At 47.3% G+C, this 23,520-nt stretch overlaps 1 protein-coding gene across 1 annotated transcript in view; it reads left to right on the top strand.

The window, feature by feature from the left end:
* MRPL13 (mitochondrial ribosomal protein L13) overlaps window positions 1-23,306 on the top strand; it is a 55,666-nt gene extending 32,360 nt beyond the window's left edge. Inside the window, exons 5-7 of the mRNA XM_044294355.1 lie at window positions 8,079-8,165; window positions 11,556-11,677; window positions 23,186-23,306. Of these exons, the coding sequence (XP_044150290.1) occupies window positions 8,079-8,165; window positions 11,556-11,677; window positions 23,186-23,210 (234 nt within the window). The 3' untranslated portion in view covers window positions 23,211-23,306. The remainder of the gene's footprint in view (window positions 1-8,078; window positions 8,166-11,555; window positions 11,678-23,185) is intronic.
* The last annotated feature ends 214 nt before the right edge of the window (window positions 23,307-23,520 follow it).

Raw genomic sequence — 23,520 nt, 5'->3', positions numbered from 1 at the left:
GATTGGATGAACTGGTCCGGAAGGCCAAACTTCGACAGTGCTCGAGACATGAATTGCCAACTGATCCTGTCAAAGGCCTTCTCTGCGTCTGTACTGAGAAGAGCTAAGGGTATTGATTGCTGACGAGCATGCGTGATCAATTGTATGACACGGACCGTATTTTCGCTTCCCTGCCTGCCAGAGACTATCCCCACCTGCTCCTCGTTGATAATGCCAGGGAGAACCGACTGAATTCGTTGAGCCAAGATTTTGGCCCACCATTTCACATCTGTGTTTAGGAGCGAAATAGGGCGGTAACTCCCGCAATTTAGGGGATCCTTATTTTCCTTGTGGATTACCGTGATATGGGCTGAAAGCGATTGGGGAGGGAGGGAACCCCCTTGGAGTAAGTAGTTACATAAGGTATTAAAATGGGGAATTAGGGTCTGCTTAAAGGATTTGTAGTAAAGGATGGTAAAACCATCAGGGCCTGGGCTTTTCCCTGAGGGTATGGAGGAGAGAACTTTACAAATTTCATCGTCTGTGATAGGAGACAGGAGCTGGGCTGACTGAGCTGGGGTAATAGTAGGTAACCGGAGGGAGGAGAGGAATCTCTCTGTCGCTTCACCTAATTGAGCTGGTGACATGTGATCTGGTGTCCTAAGGTTGTATAGGTCCCTATAGAAGGCGCAGAAGGTCTTAACTATGTCTGGGGTCCCTTTATGAAGGACGCCTTTGTCATCTTTAACTGCCGCAATAAAGGAGTCAGTTCTTTGTTTCTTCACTAAAGCGGACATCAGTCTATTCCCTTTATCTCCGTGCGCATACGAACGGAATTTAGCTCTAAGTAAAAGCTTAGCTGAGGTGACGGTTAGCAGGTTCTTGAGCTTAGTACGGGCTTCTGAAAGCTCTGAGGCACAACTAAGGGCCTGGGAGGATTTGTGCGTTAGCTCTAGAGCCTGAATCTGGGAGAGAAGTGTCGCCACAGCCTGATTCCGTTGTTTTTTAATATGTGCACCTAAAGCTATTAGTTCGCCTCTCAGGACCGCCTTATGGGTTTCCCAAATAATAGCAGGGGAGGGAGCGTCAGGGCCTGTAGTATTAGATGTGAAGAAATCCTTTATGATAGAAGATAATTTAGCAGCATGGGAGGGGTCTGAGATAATAGTCTCATTAATGCGCCAATTCCATTCCCTCTTTGGGAGGTCCCGCAGGGACATGTTCAGAAATACCGGAGCATGGTCAGACAGGGTGATGTTCCCTATGTGGGAATTGATGACTCTGTTAGCCCAGGATTTGGATAAGAATAAATAGTCTAATCTATGGTAAGATAGTTTAGCAGCTGGATAAAAGGAAAAATCCCTACCAGTAGGGTTTGTGGTGCGCCAGATATCTAGAACTCCTAACCTCTGCAGGGCTAACTTAAGGCGCCGCAAACGGGTATGTGTGATGGCAGACTTCCCATTAGAAGCGTCTAGTGCAGGATCAAGGGTAGCATTAAAATCGCCTCCTAGAATAACCATTCCCTCCTTAAAGGAGGATAGTAGGCCAAGGGTCTGAACGAGCCAAGCAACCTGCCCTCTGTTGGGAGCATATACAGTTGCCAGGGTAACAGGAGTGTCAGCAATAGTGCCCTTAACAAACAGGTAACGACCCTCAGGGTCTGCAGATACGGCAGAATGCTTAAAGGGGAGCTGCTTGTGGATCGCTATGCTGACACCCCTGCTAGCCGAACTATACGTGCTGTGGAACCACTGAGAAAACCGTTTGGGGGGCAATTTGGGGGTCTTACCCTCTCGGAAGTGGGTTTCCTGAAAGAACGCTATAGACACTTTATCCCTCTGTAAAAGGGCCAGGATTTGGGACCGTTTGCAAGGCTCGTTCATTCCCCGGGCGTTAAAGGAAGAAATCACAATAGACGACATTCTAAAATAGAAAGCGGACAATCAGCAATTGAATATGCAATACATGACATATATGACATCTGATGGTGGATGAGGGGGGGGGGAGGGGAGACACAAGAGGTAAGGAGGGGAGAGAACAAATACGACATTAAATAATAGCACAGATATATTCTGCATATAAAGCTCTACTGAGCACCTGACAACACGACCCTTTCTCATTTCGGCTACCAGCCGGGGTCTGTCAGGTGGGGGGTCCCGCAGAGCTACAGAAGGCCAAATACTGGCCATCTCACAAGGAAAAGGGGGTAACCCAAAGGTAAAACCGGGTGAACCCTTGCATATTAGAAAGAAGAGCAAGGAACAGGCAAGGTACAGAACCTCATTTGTATCAGACCATAACTGCACTCTGAGACAGTATATTCCGCAACAGGCGGCCATGACTGGCCTGAAATCAGGCCGAGAGCCCTCAGGGAACAGGCAAGGTACAGAACCTCTATTGAATCATACCATGACTGCACTCTGAGACATTATACTCCGCAACAGGCGGCCATGACTGGCCTGAAATCAGGCCGAGAGCCCTCAGGGAACAGGTAAGGTACAGAACCTTACAGCAATCAAACTAGAACTGCAGACTCAGACATTATTTTCCGCAACAAGCGGACATGACACCTCATAATCAGGCCTAAAGCCCTCCGAGGACATAAAAGCATCTGCCAACTTCACCCTCATGCAGTCAGTCCCAGGAACTTCGCTTGAAACAGGAACAGAATAGACAGCTCCTCACACAACTTCTGTGCTCAGGTAGGAGGGTGAGCAGACTTTTCAGCCCGAGCCCTGGGAGACCTTTTATTGTAGACAGGGCGCCATTCAGCCGCCTGGGGTGGCGGGAGAGGTGGGTCCTCCATGTCGGCCGGCATCCACGACGGGATTTCAATCGGGCTTAATCCCAGCTGAGCCCAGCTGGTATGTAGATCCTTCGGCGATCTGATAGAAATCTGGCGTCCGTTTTTGAGGACCGCAATCCCAAACGGGTAAAGCCACCGAAACGGGGTAGCTGCGGCTCTGAGGGCATCCAGGAGCGGCTTGAGGATACGCCGTTTAGCCAGTGTGGAGGGGGCCAGATCCTGGAAAAACATAATCGGCGTACCTCCATACTGCAGCTGCTCCGCTTCTCTTCCTGCTCTCATAATCGCTGCGGTGTCGATAAAACTAAGGAGGCCGCAGATGACATCCCGTGGGGGATCTGTATTCTTCGGCTTAGGCCTCAGCACCCGGTGAATCCTCTCGATTATTACACGGCCCGCTCTCTCAGGCCCCAGCAGGTCAGCGAATATCTCCTGCGCCACTTTCTCCAGCGCTTCACTGGCGAAGGATTCTGGGAGCCCGCGAATCCTGAGATTCCTCCTGCGGCTCCGATTCTCCTGGTCCTCGACCCTCAGGAGCGCTTCATTGAGCAGGTCAGTGTGGAGGCTGATCGCCTTGTAGGTCTTTTCCTCTCTCTGAAGAGCCGCCTCCTGCGCGCCCTCCAGGTCTGACACCCAGTGACCCATGCTCCGGAGGTCTTCTTTGATCTCTGTAAGATCTTGCTTGATCGGGGCTAAAGCTGAGTTCAGCACCTCCAATAGTGCCGCTTTTGTAAATGAGCCCCTCTGCCTCCTCGATTTACAGGTGGACACATCGGAAACACTCCCGCCGTCAGTGTCTTCCTCCATGTCAGATGCCTGGGCCGGAGCGGGCGCCATCTTGGGAGTCTCAGCCGACCGCAGGTTTGCATGTTTTTTAAGGAATTGATTTATTTCGGGCTGTCTAGATTTCACAGGAGTAGGATCCGCTTGGTCCTTGGATCGATCCTTGCCCGTTCTGCCCATCAAAGCAGTGCTGTTAGCTTATTATAAGGGTAAATACACCGGTAAGGATGAGGAGCTCAGCAACGTGCAGCCATCCAGCTATAGTAGTTATATTCTTGTACATAGGAGCAGTATTATAGTAGTTATATTCTTGTACATAGGAGCAGTATTATAGTAGTTATATTCTTGTACATAGGAGCAGTATTATAGTAGTTATATTCTTGTACATAGGAGGCAGTATTATAGTAGTTATATTCTTGTACATAGGAGCAGTATTATAGTAGTTATATTCTTGTACATAGGAGCAGTATTATAGTAGTTACATTCTTGTACATAGGAGGCAGTATTATAGTAGTTATATTCTTGTACATAGGAGCAGTATTATAGTAGTTATATTCTTGTACATAGGAGCAGTATTATAGTAGTTACATTCTTGTACATAGGAGGCAGTATTATAGTAGTTATATTCTTGTACATAGGAGCAGTATTATAGTAGTTATATTCTTGTACATAGGAGGCAGTATTATAGTAGTTATATTCTTGTACATAGGAGGCAGTATTATAGTAGTTATATTCTTGTACATAGGAGCAGTATTATAGTAGTTATATTCTTGTACATAGGAGCAGTATTATAGTAATTATATTCTTGTACATAGATGCAGTATTATAGTAGTTATATTCTTGTACATAGTGATGTAAACAGGGCCTAAATATTATATTAATCTGCTTAATCCCTTCATGACATCTGCCTTACATTTACTCATCAGGGGAGCCGATGGAAAGATCGAGACTACTACAGCCTTAGTTCCTAGTAGGCCTGAAAATGTCAGAGCTCCATAGGAACATAACTCCTATAGACTGCAATGTTAATTCATTGCAGTATATGGGGCAGGCGATCTTACAATCGCTTGTTGGAGTTCCCTAAGGGGATTTAAAATAAATGTAAGGGGAAAAAAAGTTTAAAAAAAATATATATTTTTTTTATAAATGTAAACTATAAAAACTCCAAAATGCTCATACAATTTAAATATAAACTTATTTATCCTGTACGGCGAACGGAATGACAGGTAATAAAATCACAATGGTCATACACAGATCACCCAGCAAAAAAATGTGGTGTTTTTTATTTTTATTTTTTTGTATTAAAACACAAGAAAAGCTATATACTGTACTGTAAATGTGGTTTTGATGTAATTGTTATGACTCGGAGAATCAAGGGAACAGTTCATTTCCATTGCATAGTGAGCGCTATGAAAATAACTGTGATGCAAGTGTGTCTTATCAATTCCACCCCATTTGAATTATTTTTTCCAGCCTCCGACTACATTGTATGCAATATTAAATAGTTACATTTTCCTCCACCACAAACAAGCCCTTAGGCTACTTTCACACTAGCGTTTTTCTTTTCCGGCATAGAGTTCCGTCCTAGGGGCTCTATACCAGAAAAGAACTGATCAGGCATATCCCCATGCATTCTGAATGGAGAGTAATCTGTTCAGTTTGCATCAGGACGTCTTCAGTTCAGTCGTTTTGACTGATCAGGCAAAAGAGAAAACCGTAGCATGCTACGGTTTTATCTCCGGCCAGAAAAACTGAACACTTGCCTGAACGCCGGATCCGGCATTTTTTCCCATAGGGAAGTATTAGTGCCGGATCCGGCATTCAGAATACCGGAATGCCGGATCCATCGTTCCGTTATGCGCATGCGCAGACTGTAAAAAAGGTGAAAAAAAATAAATGCCGGATCCGTTTTGCCGGATGACACCGGAAAGACGGATCCGGCATTTCAATGCATTTTTTCGACTGATCAGGCATTTTTAAGACTGATCAGGATCCTGATCAGTCTTACTAATGCCATCAGTTAGCATACATTTTGCCTGATCCGGCAGGCAGTTCCGGCGACGGAACTGCTTGGCGCATCTCTCTGCCGCAAGTGTGAAAGTAGCCTTATACGGCTATGTGAACTGAAAGATAAAAAATGTATGGTATCGGTAAAGTAGAGGAGATTAAAAAACGTAAATGGAAAATGGTTGTGTCCTCAAAGGGGTTACTAATATGTGCTAAATAAATCTGATATTTGTAGTCTTCTCTCACCTTGCAGTTTTCAAACATTACCACTAGATGGCAGTAGAACTTTACATTTTACCTTCTAGTAGCTGACGTTTGCTCGTTAGCGCCTTATTCTACCCGTCGCTGTGTCAGTCATTGGAATGTCTGCTGTGATGCGCCCCATGGATGCATTGTCCACCTGGACAGCATCCATAACACTCTCCTGGGCTGTAGCCGACATGAGGTCATCTTCTAGCTGCAGCCATGGATGTAATCCAAGATCACGGAAAATTTGACCTGATTGTACGTGAGCACAGACAGAAGTAGAGGGAACCAGGATGGTTCTTCATTTTGCAGACGGGTTTGAAGAAGCCAATAAAATAAAGTTGTCTGACGGCGCAGTTCACGTTTCAGTCTTTAGTGCAGATGGTATACAGCTACGGAAAAACAATGTAAGGCAGGTAATAGGAGAATAGTAAAGGGGTCGTCCCATGAAAAATATTCTACAGTATTCAAACCTGCCCCTGGATCTGAATACTTTTGTAATTACATCAAATTAAATTCATTATAGCTATTTCGTTTTTCAATAAAATGTATCTGTACAGCGCCACCTGCTGTTTGCTCTTTTTCTGATTTCTCTGTCCTGCCCACTGAGATGGCCGCACACGCTCAGTTCCATCCTTTCACTGCCAACAGCTGCAGTAGAAAGGCCATGCCCCCCAAGAGTGCACGCCCCGCTAAGCTTCTAGCAGAGCAATGAATGGGGGTCCAGGTGAGGCACAGGACTGGTTCTAAGTTTCTTAGAAAGAGACTGTTGCGTACTATATGATATCCGATTTAACATTTTTAGCGTTACTCATGGCATAACCCCATAAAAAGGATTTTCCTGCTATACAGGGTATCGCACCACGTGAATGTGGCTGGCTTAAGTTCCTTGCGTAGCCACGTGACCTCCAGTGCCGCCGTATTGGGAATTATAAGTCTATACCTGATGTAGCGCCACCATTTATTCTTGAGATCGTTGAAGATGGTCAGACCCCCACCAGCCATAAGGTGCTGGCATGTTGCCCGACTGCTGGAAGCGGACTAATCTTGCGGAGAGTGAAGGGGTCGCAGCTGTAAAGTGTTTTTTGTTTTACCTGCACAGCAGCGCTCATGCAAGAAACTGCAGCGCAACCCCATTCATTTATTTGCATCCAGAACTCCGTATCCAAATGAATGGCCGACCGTGTAATATATGTATTCTAAACTATCTAATAAATACAGTGTCTCTCCCAGCTCTGGCCTGGAATATTTCTATGGGGTATGAAAGGGAATCCAGGGCCTAAAGCAGAAATTCCAGCACTAGTCATGTTGTGTATAATCGCATTCCTCCCTTCTAGGTGTGTTTTAATCTCCCATGACAGACAGCCCTCAGCTGGGTTGTAATCTTCCATGTCAGCCGGGCTCCCGAAGGTGTGGCATGCCCGTCTTCACCGGATCTCCCATGCCAGCATGGCACGTCTGTGAATATTTTGGAATTATATATTGTGCCGCAAATTCTGTCAAGAAATATGATTCCAGCACAACACATAAATAGGTCTTCAGAGGACAAGCGAGCAGCCTGCAGTATCTATAAATTACCTACAATAGAACAAGAAGTTGGTGACAGACTAGTATCAGACTACACAAGCATTGTTTGTAGTCTGTTTCCATGGAGACACATAGGTCTGTATGGGAGCTGTAGAGACAAAATGATATATTTAAAAAAACTTTTTTTTTTTTTACTGTTCATGCACTGGAGCAGTACAAAATGCAGGGTCATTTATCCATTTTCGTATATGTTCAGTGTGACCAGAACGGAGACGGGCAGTGATGTTCTAAAAGATCCTGTTTTCTCGTCACGGACAACCCCCTTTAATATGGAAGACAGAGCCCACCCGCTAACGGCTGATTATGCTGAGAGAATACATGGCCATTCAGGAAATGGTCATGGGTGCCCCGAGGTTGTCAGATAGAGAGACGCTACTTGTTATCTACTCTCGCCCATAAGGAGAGTCCCAAGAGGTCCCCCCTCTACGACATCCATGGAGGACCCCCTTTCCCCATGACGTCTACGTGTCCCAACAGGAATAGAGCATCACGTGTACCCTTCCTGTCAAACTGGCGTTGGTTGTGCACCCCGGTGTTTATGCAGTTGACCCTATGCTGTCCAGCTGAATGTGATAAATGTTGTAATATATCATTTTCATATGACACAGGCTATCCGTGTAGAATGCAGAGGAGCAGCTCCGCCGACCATATGTCCTTTATCTTTCAGATCGTGAGGCTGGCCGTGTATGGTATGTTACCGAAAAACCTGCTTCGGAGAACCATGATGGAGAGGCTGCATATATTTCCTGAAGAGGTGAGTGGGGTGTCATTAATACAGCTGGATACGTACATGGGGAGAGACCGGAGGAGAACCGCCCGGCAGACGCTTCTCCCCAAACCTGACGCAGAATGTCAGCGAGCCTAGATTGCCGTAGCGTGTTAGGGTAGGTTCACACTGGCAGAGAAAAGCCTGCTGCCTAGCCGGATACTACCATTCGCTGCCGCACCTCATTTATTATGATGGGATCAAAAAACGTTGCAGGCATTTATGCCGGAAAACGGTCGGACCGCCACCGGATCCCATTATAATCAATGGGGTCCAGCTGTAAACGGCAGTATCCGGCAAAGCCAGATCCGGTGAGCTCCAGTAGGCTGTTCTCTGCCGGAACCATTTAACCTACCTACACAGTTTAATAGGTCAGGACAGCATGAACATGCCTGCAGGCTCCCTATAGACAGTCTGCAGTAAGCTCCCCCTAGTGGTGGCTGCAGACAGCCAAAAATGGGTCAGTTAACTACTTCTCTGCTAGAGATTGGATGCTCCGACTGCAATATAAATCTTCTATAAAACGTAATCGGCACAGAATCGGGGAACTTCAAACAAATGACGTTCAAAAACCGACAATCCCTGGACTATAGAACATACAGATGTACGTCACTAGCTGGGGGTGACTAACTCTCTAATCAGTGGCTGCAGATTAGTAGCATTGTCTGAGAGTCCGGGGCGGTCTGAAATTCACTTCTTGGCTCAACCCATGGCTGAAGCTGCTTCTCTGTTCCTCCCCCATTCTTTACATTGCAGCTCTGCCTGTGTAGATGGGATGCTACTTAGAAAGATCTTGCTTTGAGGTCCTGGAACCATAAATGTCACTTTAGACCTGTAAGCATTTCTTCAGGGCTTGGCTTTACACTCCCTTGCGAGGATTACCTCCTTGACATAGGGAGCAATCATCCATGACAAACTGGCATAGGCCCTACTGAGCAGATGTGGACGAATGGGCGCAAATTCCCACAGACACGCTGCAAAATCCAGTGAAAATCCTCCCCAAGAAGAGGAAAGGGCAACTCCATATCCACAGCCCTGTTTGTGGAGAGGACTATCCTGCAAAGCTAATCTACAGTGATGGTCAGGGGTCCGCACACGTTTGGCCACGTAGTGTACGAGTCAAAGGGCCGTGCATGACGCAGGGATTCTCTCTCTCTCACGTTTATTGCAAGCTCCATTCAGATGAATCAAACAGTTGCAGCAAATCTGGCATGTGTGAATATGCACATAATCCTCCCTGCCCCCATATCATTACATTACTAGTCCCCATGGTGCGGCAAGAATCGAAAATCCTGAAAATCCCCGGACATGCTGCGTCTTGTTCTGCTGTGAACTTTGCTCTAGTCACTGCTAATCCCACCACATCTTCATACCCCCCCACCCCCCCCACCCCTACAGCAGTTACTTATTAGCGCCGACCCCTCAGGACCCGCAGTCTTCTATTACTACAGAGTGCATCCTGTGATTAGGCTGGGGCTACATGACGACATGCGAGGTGCAGTGGCTGCTGGGGGTCCCTCATGTAATAAGCGCTGCATGATATAACACACAACACATATAGGACTTCACTGCAATCCTATGTGATATTCATATTAATCTAGCCGTGTCCGTCTCACTAGGGGGCAACTTCCTATAGATTGGCCCAAATAATTTGCTGTCCATCCTCTGCCTTAGGGCTCATGCACACAAATGTCCGTTTTTTGGGGGGGGTTTTTGCGGACCATATGTGTAACTATTAATTTCAAGTTACTCCGTGTGCATTCTGATTCCGTATGTCTGTGTTTCCGTTCCGCAAAAAAAAATAGAACATGTCCTATTATTGTCCGCACTACGGACTGTTCTATTAGGGGCCAGCTGTTCCTTTCCGCAAAGTACGGAATACCATCCGTATTTTTGGCGGACCGCAAAATACATACGGTCGCGTGCATGAGCCTTTAGAGCAGGCCTCCTCACACTGCGGCCTTCCAGCTGTTGCAAAACTACAACTCCCAGCATGCCCGAACAGCCTACAGCAGGGCATTGTGGGAGTTGTAGTTTTACAACAGCTGGAGGGCCGCAGGTTGAGGATGCCTGCTTTTTTAGAGTATATTCACACACAGAGGATACATATGGATTTGTCACCCAGGTTTGCATGCGGACGCTCCGCAGCATATTACAGTCCCAGCACAATGAGTTTTAAATTATTTTTTTTATTTTTTATTATAATTTAATTTAATTTTTTTAATGATCGGTGGAGGTCCGACACCCGGGACCCCCGCCGATTAGCAGTTTGAGAAGGCAGCGGCGCTCCTGTGAGCGCTGTGGCCTTCTTTCTGCTTTTCTTAGGCCAAGTGCCAACACTTTCATCAGTCATATGGCCTCGAATGAGCTGCAATACTGAGCGCAGCCACTGCACAATGGACGGCGCTGTGCTTGCTCCGGTGCTCACAGGAGAGGCAGTGCCTTCTCAACACAGCAGATTGGCGGGGATCCCAGGTGTCAGACCCCCTACCGATCACATACTGATGATCTATCCAGAGGATAGGTCATCTCTAAAAAAAAAAAAAAAATCTTGGAAAACCCTTTTAAGAAATCTCATCCACACAATGTGCAATGAGCCTGCAGTAAGCGTGTTAAGCCTGTATCTGGTTCATGCTGCGGATTTCACCCCTTTGTAATGTATATCCGCTGCAAATCTGCAGCCAAACGCTCATGTAATGCATCCAGATTTTGCTGTGGAAACGCTCCGAAAATTTTACCCCATGTGTGGCCAGAGGATCTTTGTGCCTTGATGGGGGTCCGTCGTGTTGTAAGTCATGATCCCACTTCTTTTTCTGGAAGATTTAATCATAGCATGCTCCCACCCCATAGGGACGATTTATCACTAGTATGCGCTGTCACTTTGATGGGACCCCGACTGATCCTGAGAACCAATGGCGGGCAGTGCGGGTTCACTGGTTTTCCCTGCATGGCGGCACCGCAACCACCTAAACGGGGCCAGCTCCACTACCCGTTACAGTGTGTGACCGGAGCACTACTGTGCAGGGAAGGCTTAGAAGGGTACCCCAAGTATATGACGGCGTATCCAAGTGCTGTTGGGCAAACTAAGAGACCCCCACAACTCTGCAAAACCGCATAGTGGCTGTAGTCATCATCGACCACAGGTTTGAAGGCTGTGATCAGAATGATCTCCGATCTCGACACTTGCAGCAGGATGTCACCTGTGTACTACAGTATACAAGGGTACGATCTGGAGCAAAACTACATCAAATCCACACCAAAAACTGCAAATAACACATGCAGTTTTGGGTGCGGAAACGCACTGAAATCCACATGGTAGCGATGAAGGGTTTTTCGGGTTTAAGATATTGATGAGCTATGTTCAATTGTCTGTTGCAGGATATTCCAGAAGAAATCTTGAAGAATCTTGTTCTAGAGCTCAAACAGCCCAGAATCATCCCCAGGCGGCTGGACGAGTACTCGCGGGAGGAAGTCGAGGCTTTCCCTAAACTCTGGATCCCGTATGTATCGTGTAGCAAGATCTTTTCCACATTAGGAAAGCAAAGATATTCCAATATATTTTGTGTCACAGAGTTTTCAGGATCTCTGCTTGCTGCCAGTGACTAAAAACATTCCTGGTTAACCTACCGTAGGTTCATTTTACTGTAATTGGTACATTCTGAAAGTCAAGATCAATGTTCATTTTCAGAGGGATCCCAGGAAATCTTGGCAGATCTCATTGGCCGAAAATGGGCTTTATCAGGTTTATGTGGGGGTTCCAGTGTTTTTGACTAGAGAATATTTCTGCATTATGCCCCAATGTAACAGACTAGTGGCAGTGTGAACAAAGTCTTAAAACCTGCCCTGATCTCCCTGTTCACATTGGAGACGATGCTGCAGTTATATTCAGCCTAATCCCTTGTGCAGCAGTTACACCAGGCCCTGCTGCTTGAGGGGTCCCCAAGGCCTCACTGCCACATAAGGCTACTTTCACACCTGCGTTCGGTGCGGATCCGTCTTGTATCTGCACAGACGGACCCGCACCAATAATGCAAACGCTTGTATCCGTTCAGAAAAAAAAAGTCTAAGTCAAAACGGATCCGTCTTGACTCACATTGTAAGTCAGGACGGATCCGTTTGGCTCCGCATAGTCAGACGGTCACCAAAACGCTGCAGGCTTAGTAAAAAACGCAACGGAGACCAAACGCAGCCAAATTGATGCATTCTGAACGGATCCTTATCCATTCAGAATGCATTGGGGCTGAACTAATAAGTTTTGGGCCGCTTGTGAGAGCCCTGAAACGGATCTCACAGAAAAAGTGTAAAAGTAGCCTAAGAAGACGGAAGTATTATAAATGTCGCATGGTAGGTGAGAGGAAGGACAGTGAAGGCATCTGTGTTGGTCCCATGTTCATATGTGCCCGCATTGCAGAGAAAAATGATGTTTTATTATATGCAAATGAGCCTCTACGAGCAACGGGGGCGTTGCCATTACACCTAGAGGCTCAGCTCTCTCTGCAACTGCCGCGCCTTCTCCACTTTGATTGTCAGGGCCATACAGTGAAAATGTCATCATCCATGACCCTGCCAATCAAAGTGCAGAGGACGAGGCAATTGCAGAGAGAGCTGAGCCTCTAGGTGTAATGGCAACGCCCCCGTTGCTCCTAGAGGCTCATTTGCATATAATAAAACATCATTTTTCTCAGCAATGAGGGCACATAGGAACATGGGACCAACACAGATACCTTCAGCTCCCAGTGTCATAGGTACAAATCTGCTGACAGATGCCCTATAAAGTGATGGCACATGGTGATTAGGGATAGGGGAGTCTCCCCTCTGGGATCCCCACGGAGCCTGAGAAGAAGGGCTACAGAGCCGGTACAGGGAAATTCAGTGAAAGGGATGTATTGCTACACCAGCTCTGCAGCCCCTTCATCCCAGAGGTCGGATCCTCCCCGATCATATAGTTATATTTCATCAGATTAAAAGATGGGAACACCCCTTTAAGACATCCAAATCACCTCCAAGCGTCTTCTGTAAATGTGGATTTGCACGTATTGGTTTATGCAGCGCTAAGCCGGTCCCTTTATGTCTCGGAGTCGTGTTTTTGTTCTGGCTCATTGCAAGGTATTTAACTTCTCTGAAAAGCCACCAAAGGCTCCAACGTGCGGAGCTCGGGGGTCACATTGTGCGGATAATCCAACAGAGTAAATGCAGTTTATTCCCCTTTAGATCTCCATTGTCCACGATTCCGGTCTCAGACGTCGTCTCCTTAAGATCTCTTTATATTCTCGCATTTATCCCGCTCTTTTCCTTCTGCGCCTCTGGCTCTGGGGGGGGTTAAAATAGAAATGTGCCGAGCAGAATATCATCAATAGGAACTCATTTCAACCCCCTTTTTTATGGTCCTAAAAATTTCAATGTATGTCGGAGAGCTAAGCGGTGAAAGAATGCTTTGAAGTGAGATGGAAATGACGGGGTCTGCGTGTGCTCGAGTCGGGCGCTCCTCCTGTCGTCTCGATGTACCGGGAAGAAAGTGGAGCCCATTGTCACCCGTCTAATGGACTATTAGTCAAGCTTCAGCTTCACAGTACGTTCAGACTCCTTGGCATGTCACGGGAAAGCTTGGGGTATAATTTGAGCTTGTTTGCATATTTAGGCATTTTGGTATATTTGTGAGATCCATGTTTGCATGTGGTTGGAGTTTGCTTATAATCTGTGCAGACCTTTAGGCACGTCTGAGGGTTTTCCACTGAAACCTTTAGGTCTATGTTCACACGGCGTCTTTTAAGAATGGAAATTTGGTGCAGATTCCATGCCAAAAATTCACTTACAGGCGCACATATTCTTCCTCCCACTGTTCTCCATGTTAGGTCATGGTTTACACCACGGCCATGCCAAGAAACAACATGAATCCATTGAGAACAGTGGCAGCTGCGGAATACGCGCCATATTCTGACTGCAAAAGGCGTGTGAATGAGGCCTTATTGTATATTCTCTACAAGTCCCAGGGATGCATCCTCGCTCTCCATTAAACATGAAACACCCCATGCACACAATTAAGGGAGTTCTAGTGACTAGACCCAAAACAATCACTATTTTAAGAGAATATCTTTGGTATGGTCTATTCGGTGGAGGTTCAAACCCCTGAAGCACCCACAATCCGCTAAATCAGTGGTTCTCAACCTTTCTAAAGCCGTGACCCCTTAATACAGTTCCTCATGTTGTGGTGACCCCCAACCATTACATTTTTTTCCTTGCTACGTCATAACTAATTTTGCTACTGTTATGAATTGTAATGTAAATATCTGATATGTCCCCCCCCCATCATCATCATGTGCCAGTATAAAGCCCCCCCGCCCATCATCATCATGTGCCAGTATAAAGTCGTCGCCCCCCCCCCATCATCATGTGCCAGTATTAAGTCCCCCCCCATCATCATGTGCCAGTATTAAGTCGCCCCCCCATTATCATGTGCCAGTATTAAGTCGCCCCCCCAATCATGTTCCAGTATAAAGTCGCCCTCCCCCAATCATCATCATGTGCCAGTATAAAGTCCCCCCGCCCATCATCATCATGTGCCAGTCAGTATTAAGTCCCCCCCCCCCATCATCATCATGTGCCAGCCAGTATTGAATCCCCCCCCATTTTCATCATGATGTGCCAGCCAGTATGAAGTCCCCCCCCCCCCCCCCCCCATTATCATCATGTGCCAGCCAGTATTAAGTCGTCCCCCCCATCATCATCATCATCATCATCATGTGCCAGTATTGTAATAAAATAAAAAAAACACTTATACTTACCTCCGTGTCAGCGATGCGATGCAGGCCTCTTCTGGCCTGTGTCCCGCGCTGTAAGGCTCAGGCGGCGTGATGACGTCATTGCGCCGGCCTCTGATAGGCTGCCGGCCTAGTGCGCCGGCAGCCTATCAGAGGAAGGGGAGGGGACACACCTCTCCCTCCCCTGCACCGCCGCAGCACAGGCAGATTACGAGGGAGATGAGCGCAATGGAAGTGATGGGCGGCGGGAACGGGGGCATAATAGGAAGCCTCAGGCGACCCCCCGGAAAGGGACGATCGACCCCCAAAGGGGTCGCGACCCCTAGGTTGAGAACCGTTGCGCTAAATGAAGGCGCTCGTTCACTGCCTTGCCCGACACATAGACTGCAACTCCACTCTGGTCACTTGAATGAGGTTCTTGATTGAGGTTATCTGCACCACCAGACACGGCCATCCTCATGCTGCAGTGATGAGGTCGAGACACTCCGGCTGGTGCCACTACCTGTTCATTCGGCGGAGCAGAGGGGGCTTATTCTAGAGCAGTGTGCAATTATGGTGCTCTAGAATAAAAGAGCGGCCAGGGAACAGGACGGCGGCGGCAAGATCAAAAGGAAACCTGGTGACCCAATCAATACTGCGGAACCTCTTTGCAGTCAGCCTGGGAACCTAGAAAAAGATCCCATGGTTGTCCGTGCACAAAACCTGCTTTTAGGGTGCATGTGGCCGTGTCCATATTGCAGTCCACAAACCACGGATCTGCAAACTACGGACACCTCCCATGTGCAGTCTGCATGTTTCTCACTGCTATCACTAGAAATGACTATTCTCCTCCGCAACACAGACAAGAATAAGACCTGTTCTATAATTTGCAGAATGGACATACGAACAGTGCACAGATGACACAATGTCAGATAGGTGCAGGTCCCACCTCTGGCATTCTAGCTCCAGAACGGGATCCCCTCCATTAATTTCTGTTGGAGTGCTGAAAATAGCTGAGCACTGGCTTGGCTCCCTCCAGCAGTCCCATAGAAGTAAACGGAGTGGTGGCCACGCTCGCTTGGCTATTTTCAGAACTCCCATAGAAAAGAATGGAGAGCACACCACGTAAGCTCTCCATCAGTTTTGGGGGCCCGCACCTATCTGACATTGGAGGACATATCCTAGTGATATGCCATCGATGACTGACTAAGATGAGACACCATCGTTAAGCATCTACACGACCGTAATGACCTGATATTAACATAAATGGCATAAAATATCAACAAAAAAAAGCAGAAAATTGCTTTGTACTCGACACAATTATTTTTTTATGTAAATCATAATTTGTGTGTTTGTAAACGGATAAAACAAGACATCGTACTTTGTAATGGAGCTACGGCTGTGACAAAAATCTAAAAATGTCGCTGGTCATTAAGAGCCAAACCATGTGGGTATTAAGGGGTTAATCGCCGTGAGCTGGCACCGTGCAGGTACAGGGTGGTATAATATGATGAAATATCGGTATTTTTCAGCATTGTAGACGCCGTCGGCTCCATGTTAGTAATTCCCAGACGTAAACGGCTAAACCTTTCAGGTCTCGGGCAGCAGCACCTTTCAAGGTCTCTCTTATGGGATTTCTCCAGTCTCTTCTGTGCATCATCCATGATGAGACCTGCCAGTCACCCCAGACGAGGAGAAGAAGCCTCTCCGAGACTGACAATCAGCACATAACATTAGAGGGAACAGGCGAGAGGCGATTACTGTCATTTGGCTGGAAGAGCCCTAATTATGTCATTTCCAGCTTCCCACAAGTGGTTTTACAGCTGTAAATTAGAGCGGGCAATGCTCCTTGTGTCTGGATTAGAAGGAGAGCGGTCCGGCCGTCTGCTGGCCAGAAACTTTGAAGTTCCCCTCCCCATCTACCGTTCTAAACCTGTAATGACCCAGAACCAGATGTAGAAGCTGAAACCGTGATTATTATTTTATTGCCATGTAATCACCTTGGGCAATATGTACTGTGACTGAGCAGGAAGAGATATGCAGTGCCGTATAGAAGGGCAACAGCGTGCGTAACGCTTAATACACGTAATATTATCATCTGCCTCAGAGAGTGGATCCCGCTATGAAGGATCATTGTACAGTAGCAGCCATCATCTGAATGGGCACCATGTAATACCACATTTATCCTGTAGTGGCCACTACAAAAATTTGTTGTACATGAGGGCATGCAGCGATCTCGGGATCGATTGATCAATCCTTCTTTGGAGTGGTTGATTATTGCTCTTGGGACCCATCGGCTAACTGATTGAACCCTCTTAAGACTGATCGATTACTCTTGGAATCGGTTGATCAATCTCTTTTAGGAACGGCTGACAGCTCTTGGGACGAGACCAACCGGTCGATCTTGGATCAAGTGATCAGTCAGATCAACCAGTTACTCCTTAATACAGTCTAATTACTGAAAAGAATTAAATATGTCCTTGGTGCACACGTTACTAATCCTGCAGTCATATTCCTCAGGCTAGGTCATCAATATCAGATCAGTGGGGGTCTGACTCCTGACAACCTCACAGATCAGCTGTGAGCGCTGCAGCCTCTTCCTAGGCCGGTGACGTCCCATTCATTGTTCACATGGTCTATGTGCAGCTCAGTCCTGTTCAAGTGAATGAGGCTGAGCTGCAATACCAAGCACAGCCACTATACAATGTACGGCGCTGTGGTTGGTGAGCTGCGAGAAGGCCTCTTAAAACAGCTAATCGAAGGGGTTGTTGAGAATCAGACCCCCACCAATCTGATACTGATGACCTATCCTAAGAAAAACCCCTTAAAGGGGTTATCCAAGGCTATAAACTGCCCCCCCATATGCCACGCCACTGACACTGTTTCCCGGCGATGCTCCTGGTCCTTGCACAGCCGCTGCTGTTTCTCCCCGTGCGAGGTCGGGGGGAGCAGCCAATGGCAGATCAGTGGCGTAGCCGGCGGGGCACAGGGAGATGAGCGCTTCCATTGTGGAAGCGCTCATCTCCAGTCATCTGTATCGCTGTCTATGATGCGGCAGGGGAGGGAGAGATGTGTCCCTTTCCCTTCCTCTGATAGGCTGCCGGCACTATGCCGGCAGCCTATCGGAAGTCGGCGCAGGCGGCGCGATGACGTCATCGCGCCGCCTGAGCCATACAGCGAGGGACACAGGCCGGAAGAGGCCTGCATCGCATCGCTGACATGGAGGTAAGTATGTGTTGTTTTTTTTATATATACAATACTTTTAGGGCTGTTGATACTGGCACGGGGGGGCTGTTATTGATGCTGGCACGGGGGGGGCTGTTATTGATGCTGGCACGGGGGGGCTGTTATTGATGCTGGCACGGGGGGGCTGTTATTGATGCTGGCACGGGGGGTATGTGGGGGGGCTGTTATTGATGCTGGCACGGGGGGGCTGTTATTGATGCTGGCACGGGGGGGCTGTTATTGATGCTGGCACGGGGGGGGCTGTTATTGATGCTGGCACGGGGGGGGCTGTTATTGATGCTGGCACGGGGGGGCTGTTATTGATGCTGGCACGGGGGGGGCTGTTATTGATGCTGGCACGGGGGGGCTGTTATTGATGCTGGCACGGGGGGGCTGTTATTGATGCTGGCACGGGGGGGGCTGTTATTGATGCTGGCACGGGGGGGCTGTTATTGATGCTGGCACGGGGGGGCTGTTATTACTGGCACATTATTGGGGGCACTATAGGGGCATCTACTGAGGCCACAAAGAAGGGGTATTTTATATGGGGGGCTCTGTACAGTAGAATTTTATACTGGGACACATTATGGTGGGTACTATGAGGAAGGGGCAGAGGAGTACTATGGGGTCATCTACGGGGGGCACTAAGAAGGGGTATTTTATACTTGCAAATTATGAGGGACACTGAGGGCATCTACTGGAGCATTTTATACTGGTACATTATGGGGGGCACTAGGGGGAAGGAGGGTGTGGAGCACTAGGGGGGCATTTACTGGGGGCACTATATAGGGGTATTTATACTGGCACATTATGGGGCACTATGGGGACATTAGCTCAACTGGGGGCATTACAAGGGGGTATTTTTTGCACTGTCACGTTATAAGGAGAATTATTTCTACTGGGGGGCATTATGGTGGGCTTTATTACTCCCCCATGGTATGACCCCCTAGTAGCAGCACCAGCCTCTCCCTGCTCTGCTATCCCTCTGCCCCTTCTCCAAATCCTTATTATGAAATCTTTCTCATTAGGATAAAACAACATCAGCTCCGCCGAGCCCCCGGCCAAAGTGTGGAAGTGGTTCCGAGATCCCCAAGGGCCAAGCCAAGTAACTGTAAGTTTTCATGTGAAATATGTTTGTTATACACATATAGCCTACACTGTGCCACACAATGTACAGTATACCGCTACACTGTGCCACACTGTACAGTATACTTCTACACTGTGCACACAATGTACAGTATACCGCTACACTGTGCCACACAATATACAGTATACCTCTACACTGTGCACACAATATACAGTATACTTCTACACTGTGCCACACAATGTACAGTATACCGCTACACTGTGCCACACAATATACAGTATACCTCTACATCGTGCCACACAATATACAGTATACCTCTACACTGTGCCCCACAATATACAGTATACCGCTACACTGTGCCACACAATATACAGTATACCTCTATACTGTGCCACACAATATACAGTATACCTCTACACTGTGCCACACAATATACAGTATACCTCTACACTGTGCCACACAATATACAGCTATACCTCTACACTGTGCCACACAATATACAGTATACCTCTACATCGTGCCACACAATATACAGTATACCTCTACACGTGCCACACAATATACAGTATACCGCTACACTGTGCCACACAATATACAGTATACCACTACACTGTGCCACACAATATACAGTATACCTCTACACTGTGCCACACAATATACAGTATACCGCTACACTGTGCCACACAATATACAGTATACCACTACACTGTGCCACACAATATAACAGTATGCCTCTACAACTGTGCCACACAATATACAATACCTCTACACTGTGCCAATAAGTATACCTCTACACTGTGCCACACAATATACAGTATACCTCTACACTGTGCCCCACAATATACAGTATACCCCTACACTGTGCCACACAATATACAGTATCCCGTACACTGTGCCACACAATATACAGTATACCGCTACACTGTGGAGTCTGTTCTATAAGCACCATTGTTTTGTGGCGGCGGACAGAAAATAATCTGAAAGTGCCCCTCCCATGACCAGGCTCTGGATCCGCCACTGTGGCAGATGGGCAGGAAGGCTAGCGATGCTAGCGGGTGATGCTAGCGAGGTCTCGTCCCCGTCCCTGCCTGCCATTGGCTGCGCCCCCTGACACCGGGAGAAGCAGCGGTACTGGGATACTTACCCAGTGCGGGGAGTCGGGTAAGTATATTCTTTGTGAGGTGCCCGGCATATGTGGGGGGCAGTTTGTAGCCTTGGATAACCCCTTTAGATCAGGTTTAGAAAGTCTGCGGTTTCTAATTTGCTCTGCTGCATATAAATGGAATCTTTTGTTCTCTGTTGTCGGCCCCTTTGAAGTGAAGGTGTTGTGTTTAACGATCTCGTTAGCAGGAAGTTGAGGGGAATCCCTGTCCCTCATGATCATCACTTTATCTCGCATATCTCCAGATCAGATCCTCCAGACATTTATTTTTATTAAAGTTATATTTGTATTAGATATATTTGTAGAAGATATGTATCTTTACCAATATGGTTATGTCCGACATGGCGATGAGCAGTCCTTCTGTTCTATTACATAAGGCCAGCCCCGAAATCTCTTTGGTGAAGTGAATATCGGAATATTAGGATCGGACTACAGGGTGAAACATAGTCATACAATATAAGATCGGAACATTGTGCTGGTACATCATGGCCGCCAGGGTCGAACTGGCCCACCAGAGGATCCTCTGGTGGGTCCAGGCTCTGACCATAACGGACCGCTAATAAAACAGGGCCCTTAAAGGGGTTCTGTCACCAGATTTAACCCTATTAAGCTAGCTGAGATTAGCGATGTGCTAATGTCAACTAAACCTAACTAGCCTATTCCTACTTGTATCTATGTCCCCGTTACGCCCCAGAAATCTAATTGGCCTCTAGGAGCGGGGGGGGGGGGGGCGCATTGTTCCTGCTCCTAGAGGCTCCGTTCTCCCACCTTTGTCGCCTGCCTCCAAGTCCTGATTGACAGGGCCAGGCAGCTCTCGCATCTGTCTGCCAGCCCTGTGCTCTGGTGAAATCTCGCGCCGTTCAGCATTCGGCGCAGACGCTGTGAGGGAAAGACGCTCGCAGGCTGCCAGCTTCCTCACCACGCCTATGCCGAATGCTGAACGGCCCAAGGGACTTCAGTCTGAGGCTGATGGCCGCATTACAACCTGCAAGTTGCCATTAAGTGCAACTGGCAACACTACATTTGCACAGCCACAAGTCGCCCTGTAGCCCTAGCCTTATGGGAGTCTTATACGTTTCCTGCTACTTCATTCCACGGTCTTGTAGCCGGAATCCCCAATTGCCGACCTGGAGGAATGCTCATGTCACAAGTAGAGGCCTCCAAACAAAAGTGCCCCCTGAGCCTGTAGAGAATTGCGCTGTGTAGACATGCTGCGGTCATTGTGACTGTCCATTGTAGGCGGTGACTGGTTTGTCATTGTCCCGTCTGACCCTGCTGTGCGGGAATCTCCGCTTACATGATGGCGGTTTTCACACCAGGCTCCATGTTTGTTTTCTCACCTGCTTTGTTTGCATTCAGCGCTGGTGACCGTAGGGCTCGTTGTCATCACCACTGATTAGGTTGGTAATTTGTAAAGCTCCCGGGACAGGGTCATGTGTTACTGGTTATATTGATGCGCTGTCTGTTCTTGTATTAACGACACTGTATATAAGTCTATATGGTAACATACGTGGGATTACATGGCAGCCATTTAAATGAATGAGCAACTGTGCAATACATGGTCAGAGCCGCTCTTTGCAGAGGCAGTCCACCTTAATTAATGGAAGGTCTCACGAAGGCGAACCCCTCTGTGATGTCCTAATTAACCCCTGTGTGGTTGTACAATCTCCTGCCACACTGTTCCGTTTCCTGCTTGAAAGCAAGGCAGGTTTATAGGTGGTTGTCCGGGTTCCGATATTGATAACCCATCCTCAGGCTAGGTCATCAATATCAGATCAGCGGGGCTCCGACTTCCGTCACCACCACTGATCAGCTATTTGAAGAGAATGTAGTGCTCCTACCCGCTCTGCGTCCCCTTCATTGTTTACCCGCTCGCCTTCGGCATAGTTCAGTGGAATTACAGCTCCTCCATCCCATTCACGTGAATGGGATGGAGGAGCTGTAATTGCACTGAACGCCGCTGCAATGTGCCCGAGACTGCACATCCTCTTTTATCATTTTGTTTGTCCTATTGTAGAAAATGCAAAAGGATGAGGCTTCTTCTGCAGCCAGTTGTCTTACAGCCAGATAGAGAATACTGAGAAGGAGGGGGCACGACTGATTTCCTGGAGCGCAGAGAATATTTATTTTGTGTATTTTTCAGTTTTAGGCTATTTTCACACCACAGCATGCAGCAATTTGTGTCCAGCCAGTTCTCTAAATGTCTGCCGGAATCTCGTTCGGATCTCTGCCGGACCCATGGGGCTGGCGGACATTTTGGCTGGATCCGGAGAATTCCAGGCTTTTCTCTGCCAGAACACTTTGCCGGAATTTAAACCGGAGATGTGAAAGAAGCCTTAGTTGTACTATGAGATACCATAGGAGCAATGGAAAGGCGGAGATGAAGGATGGAGTTGCTGGGATATTTTTTATTGTTGTACATTTTCTATGTTTAGTGGTACTTTAATACCTGTTCGGTATTAACTACCTATTCTCTGAATATTGGTGGGGCTCTAACACCCAGCACCTCCACCGATCAACTGGTAGCTGGAAATTCATGGGGTGAATCAGCCTGCCCTTCAATACATTTCAGTCTATGGAGGGAGGAGATAACAGGCATCAGCAGCGTCTGGCAGCCGCTTATCTTGAGAGTAAAAGTTAAAAAAATAAAATAAAATGTATCTTCTCTTATATGACCTGTTTTGTGAGATTGTCAGCGTACATGCCATATCTGATGTCTTTCCACCACATGTAGAGTATCTGCTCTTTTTTTCTGTGTATCTACCATGCTAAAATAGAATCTCTTCTTATTTTGCAGATCCACAGACTACCTGCCCCAATAACTCCAGGACACATACCATCGACAAGACCTGTCAAGATTTTTTTATGTTTATATGGATGTTGCATTTTGCAGGACAATAAATCCACTTCGCAACAAGGTTTATGTGATGTCGCCTTTAACCATTTGCACACTGTCATGAGTAACGTTAGTACATTTAAATCTTACCTACGTGTTCAGGTGACTTTTCAGAATAAGCTGCCATATGAGTATACAGTCTCCTGACTGACATAAATCCATCAGAGCTCTGCTGCTTCTGTGTCTGACAGGTTCTCCCTGCTGCTCTCTTCTCTTTACGGATAGCAGCAGAGAGG

Source organism: Bufo gargarizans, chromosome 5 (assembly GCF_014858855.1).
Source record: "Bufo gargarizans isolate SCDJY-AF-19 chromosome 5, ASM1485885v1, whole genome shotgun sequence".
In the NCBI taxonomy this organism is placed as follows: domain Eukaryota; kingdom Metazoa; phylum Chordata; class Amphibia; order Anura; family Bufonidae; genus Bufo; species Bufo gargarizans.
This window is presented reverse-complemented; position numbering and strand designations above follow the sequence as displayed.